This window comes from Lottia gigantea, assembly GCF_000327385.1.
Source record: "Lottia gigantea unplaced genomic scaffold LOTGIsca_1, whole genome shotgun sequence".
In the NCBI taxonomy this organism is placed as follows: domain Eukaryota; kingdom Metazoa; phylum Mollusca; class Gastropoda; family Lottiidae; genus Lottia; species Lottia gigantea.
Window position 1 is genome coordinate 715,641 of NW_008706746.1, and position 5,818 is coordinate 721,458.

General features: G+C 39.7%; 2 protein-coding genes across 2 annotated transcripts; one reads left to right on the plus strand and one right to left on the minus strand.

Moving 5' to 3' along the window:
• Positions 1-292: 292 nt before the first annotated feature.
• On the plus strand, positions 293-1,643 carry LOTGIDRAFT_102360 (hypothetical protein; the record flags this gene model as incomplete). Its single annotated transcript, XM_009045403.1, has 2 exons — positions 293-659; positions 1,519-1,643. Coding segments are annotated over 2 exons (492 nt in total), but the record flags the coding sequence as incomplete, so codon positions are not given.
• A 1,673-nt stretch (positions 1,644-3,316) lies between these two features.
• LOTGIDRAFT_75362 (hypothetical protein) lies at positions 3,317-4,054 on the minus strand (the record flags this gene model as incomplete). The annotated part of the gene is made up of 1 exon (XM_009045404.1): positions 3,317-4,054. A coding segment is annotated over one exon (738 nt), but the record flags the coding sequence as incomplete, so codon positions are not given.
• Positions 4,055-5,818: the final 1,764 nt, after the last annotated feature.

A 5,818-nucleotide genomic window follows, 5' to 3' on the forward strand; every position in this document is an offset into this window, starting at 1 on the left:
TAAACTGTGACCATATTTCCGGTGACCAAATTGACTGTGACCAAGTTACCGTGCACTATAATGGATAATGTATAATATAGTAAACAAACATGCGTCCCACACAATCCAGTTCTCGTGGTTAAGGAATGTAAACTCTGATTAACGAATTCCCTCTGAACCAACAACAACCCCTAGTTAACAACCCCTGGTCATATAAAATCGAACATTGCTCACAATGCATCCACTCCTACTAGTCACCTCTTTTCAGCGGGATTTAATCAGCGATCTGTAAAAATTCACATTTTATTTTTTTCAGGAAGAATTAAATGTCATAATCGTCTATTGGGAAGAAGGAGCGGCCATGTTTTATCCACAGGCGGCGTCTAATACTAAAACAATGGGACGGAGACTAGCTGATATGATCGAGGCTATGAGTGACTCGGAGGGGATATCGTTAAACATGGTACATCTGGTAGGACACGGTCTGGGAGCTCATGTCGCAGGCTTCGCCGGTAAAAGATTGAATTTTCTTGGAATTGGAGAGAGATTGGGTAGGATCACGGCTTTGGATCCATCCGGTCCAGGATTCGCTTTAGAAGATGACAACGATCACTTGGATATGACAGACGCTGAGTTTGTGGACGTCATACATTCCAATGATGGCGAGCTGTTTCATCTAGGTAAGATTATCCTTGTTTTCGTAAAGCTAAAACTGTCTTGGTAATGAATGGTAAATTTCTTGTGTCTTCTTGGGCGAGACTCTTTACTTCCGGTATTTCACAACTATTTGTCAAGTGGTAGTCACATAGCGACCTAAATATAGTCCCTATTTGGGGATAATACTGACACTTGCTTTTGCATATATTGCTATATTGTGGCTATTGGTTAACCAATAATACATTTTATTATCAGTTTGAATACATATCTTACTTACGCTTGTAGTCCTAAACGACCTTTGATCTTTAAACTACCAGAACTACGTGATCACGTGACAATCTTGACAGAGTTCCGGTAAATAATTTCATTACCGGGATGTTGCAGAGCTCCAGCCGAACTTTTACGGTAGTTGGTTTGTTCAAATAATTGTCAATATTTCGAAAAGATGTAAAGGCTGCAGAAGAAATTAATTGAATGCGTGCTCTGAAAACTATCATAGTTGTTTGCTGTTTTTGGTATTTTCGATCGGCCATTATGACAACAACTCAACCTTAGACTTCAGAAAGAAAATTTGATACTGAAATTCTTGCGTCAGAGACACAGGGTATTCAAATATTTTCCCACAATAATATGGTTCAGAGGAATCTAATTCGTCAGATAGTAAATTCCCTATAAACACTTACCAATCAAAATTAATGGCGATGTGGGATTGTGAAAGCAACGGCGAGATGTGTCTTACACCGTTGCTAAAGTAACATGCAACAACAAATGCATTCTTATCAAATTGTATCATGTTGCTCTGACATCAATGAAATGATACTTGTGTTTGCAGATATTATTTTCCGGCCCGTTTTTATCTGAAAATTGTTTTTCATTTTTCAGCCTTTGGTTATCTAAGTGGAAGATCTGTGGGACATGCTGATTTTTACCCAAATGGGGGTAAAGTTCAACCCAACTGCCCCGATCCTGACATCAGAGATTTAATAAGCAATATCAAAGGTTGGTGAATTATAAACCAAGGTCAAGGATAAAGATTATGACACGGTCAAGGTTATTCTGAGATTCAAAGTGGATACAATCAGAATCTGGACATAGAGTGCAGGTGAATATTCACGGCCAGCAGACTGTTTTCAGCTTTCCGAAGACTGTCGAGAAATGTCGAATGGTAGAGCCCTTTCGGCACTTATGGTGAACAGTTAGCCGTTGCGAATATCGATTCGATTGCAACATATAACTATTCCAATGTGTATGATCTTCGGCTATATATTTTCAGGTTTACCGATCAATATCGCCTGTAGCCATCTGAAGTCAGCAGAATATTTCACCTATTCAATCAAAACATGTCAATACAGAAGTCGACTGTGTCGCAATGGAACTGTGATATCAGGTGCTGCTATGGGTTATCATGCCTCGTCTACTTTACGCGGTAAATTCTGCCTAACGACGTCAAACTCCCCGCCATTTTGTGTAAGTCAATCTCTATGATTCGCTCTTAAGAAATTTGAAATCTATCCCGATATGCACTGTTACAAGACAAAGAATGGCAGAAATGACACGATATAGGCTAATTAAGTCTTTTTTAACTTTACGCTTAAGATGCAAACAGTGGCGGCGCTAGCCTCCTGGAACGTATAGAATATATATTTTTAAATTTCTCGGGGTACAAACTATATTTTAGGGGGCACCGCCACTGGGTCGGAAGGGAACTGGGGTGTGGTACGTAGGCTACATCGTAAACAGATATCATGTTGTTATTTCAGGAAATTTGATTTTGTGGAATTCATACTAAAACTACCATTTACATTCTGATAAAACCTTATATGACCAAATATCAAAACAGTGGAATTCTGATCACGTAAGAATACCATTGTTCTGAGTACGATCTGCTAACTTGGTATGAAACCATGGAAATGAGCCATTTAAGATGTCGTTGGGTTCAATAAAACTGATCTACCAATAAAATCGCTTACTTGTCTTTTCGTCATTTTAACTTTCAAACGCAGATAATTCGGAGTGGATTTGAAGGCTCAGATTCCGACGGTAAGCTATGGACACTATAGCTTAACTAAAAAAGGTGTTTGTGATATTATGGTACGAACCAAGGGCGAATATGTTCCTGTAAGGAACTAATCACCAATAATTCCACATACTCTTTTTTCTATCAACGCATCAGGAGAAAACATACTAATATTTAAATTCTAATATTTAATAAAGAATCTAGTAAGTACTAAAAATTCCATCCATAACAGGAATAAAATTTAAGAAATTTAAAGATAAATGCTGAAGATGTGCAGAAGAATGAAATGAAAATACAACAGGCAATTGTTAGTACAAGACTGGAGCAAAAGAGAATTCATTTCACCTACTCCTCCCCCCCCCCCCCCCTCACCCGCCCATTCTAAAAAGAGTTCGGCTTTTTACCTCCTGATCTTTTATGAAAAGGCCACAATATGACCACGTGGGGTGCTACAGCGATAATCCCCCCTTTTATTTATTGCAAAATCTGACAGACATTTTAAACCAAAGACTGGTCTGTTCTGCTGATGTCAACCAGATCTTGCACCACGAATGCTAGAAAAGCACTCTACGGAGTGTTAGTAGTTGCAGTCGTTTTTGTGGTCGTGGTTGTGGACCTACTACTGGCCGAATATTTATACTTCTCAGAAACACGTTCCAGGGCCATTTTTCTCGTTCGTGACGTCATACCAAACGAGAAGAAAATAAAAACGCCTTGTAGTCCGTTCAGGATAATATACACGTACCATAAGGCCTCGACATTACTGAAACTTGCTACAAACCCAAATATCCAGGAAAATCCCATCACGGACGACAATTTTATATACATGACGCATCGTTCCCGGTCTCGTTTTCGACCCGTGATCATGTCGGTTGCCGCCATTGTTTTTTCAATATAGTACAATGTCATGCAGAAACAGACGGAGCTGATTAATAGGACTGTACCGACTGGTACAAAAAACATATAAATATAACCGTCAATGTTAGACATCCAAAGACAGGAGGCTTGGCCGTAATTGACATGGAGATGACCGCCCGGAAATTGGTCAAGTATTGTCAAAATAATACACAGAACGGCCGGAGATATCAAACAAATTGACGATAAACGTATAAAAGCGTTTCCACCCAGCCATTCCGAGCCGCCGTGCATCGTTTTCGGGTGGAACGTCCGTAACATGTTAACAGCAATGACTGCCATCCACATAAATACTGTCAGCCACGAGTAGTGAGTGACGGCAGCGAAGTACCGACAGATTGGTCTGGGCAAATTTGGCAAAATCAACAACCCTTGTGCTAAAATCAATGACAGGGATAATCCCATGGTTAACTTTCCGGGTAGATTTCTTAAATCGGGCAGCAAACAGTATAATATTATAGTAATAATTAGGCAAACGATTGATAAGCTGGTACAGGCCACGGAAACGTAAGTTTGAATTGGATTCATATCAAAAAATGCCGTGAGCTTGAAGATAGCTGGATTCAAACACACAATGACCCCTTCGTCTGTAATTTCATACTGTGTGGGTTCAAAGGTCAATTTACGATAGCGGATAGTCAGAATTCCATCATCAGATACATTGAATTCATTTTCCTGGTAGAGAAATCGCTGAAAGGAACATTTGAAAGACGAAATCAGTCTGGGGCGGCAGAAACAAAATTGTGTCAACTCCATTCTGTCTGGGTTAGTCTCGATCATAAGTTCAAAAATAGAATTGAAGAGTGGTGCTATGTAGGTTCGATTTTCTACCACAGCTTCCACAAACCACGAGAAACGTAAAACGAGTTTCGTTTCGTTCGTGCAAACGATTTTTGTGGGGCAGATGTCATCTTCTGGTAAAGGGAAGTTACTCAGGGTAAAACGCGTTTTATCGTAATTGTATTTGTAATCTTGTAATTGTAGACTAGAAATATATTGTATCACGTCTGCTCCACTTGAATTGGTAATGTCTATTTGCAACCAAGCTTCCATTGTATAATTGCCGTCTGAATACTCGTGTAGGGAATCTTTGAAGGATAATATATTCATTTGTATATCGAGAGACACAAATTCATGCATGTAATTAGCGATGGCCTGAAAAACTGTTAGATTAACCAGCTTAGTGCCGTTTGGTTGAAGATAGAGGTCAGGGGTCAAAGTAATCGTGCTGTTCTTAATACATCGACCTTTGACAGGAAATTCGTCGAACGTGCACACGATTTTTCTGCACGTTAGAAAAAGATGGTCGTATTTTTCATCATCTGAGCAGAATTCAGAACTATCCCGCAGTTTTCCGTTGACCAAAACTGCAGTCCGGTCTGGTAGCTCAAACAAAGTCCTCAGAGAAATTTTATATTTGAGTGGATCTCCACACTGTGAATCATATCCCACAAACGAAAGCTTACACATAATACAGTCGAGAGTAAACTTCGAACCTTTTTCACAGTTCGGACATACCTCACTATTCAGTTGGACGACACTCATGAGTAGAATATCACACTGTACGTCTTTCCATTTTAAAGGCGGAGTAAAGGTCACCTGACATTCGTCTTTAACAGGTATTGGATTGTTAGCAAGTTGTGGATTTTCACAAGTATAGTCCACACCCCATGCCGTCATTCTGCTTTTAATAAAATCCTCATCTATTCCGTTACACAATGCACAAAACACATTCTTAAAAACAACAGTTACGTGCATCCGAAATTCATAAGGTGGTAACGGAGAGGGTGGATTTGTACACATAAACGTATTTTGCCCTTTAACATCCTCGGGACAAGAATCAACAACGGGTATTCGCAGTTTCTTTGTTGGTGTGGTAATGTCTGCACAACGCCCATATTTGGTTATAAAATATGCAAAATATTTCATCATGTACTTGGTTCCATTCAAGATGGCGTCGAATGTCACATTCACACTCTCCCTCCAGTTGTCTACATCCTTAAATATAGAATCTGCGCATGTTTCTTCGGGAAATCCATAAAATGAGCAATTACACGTGCTATTGTTGTAAATTAGGTCATCAATAAATCCGAGTTTAAATGAAATACACCCGTAATACATACCAATGTCTGGACAAAAAGTTTCTATGATCTCTCTACCTGAAACTAATTAAAGATCATGATTAAAGGGACAGATTCGCTATTTCCTGGGTGGGGGGGGGGGGGGGGGGGGGGAAGGGGGAAGGGGGGG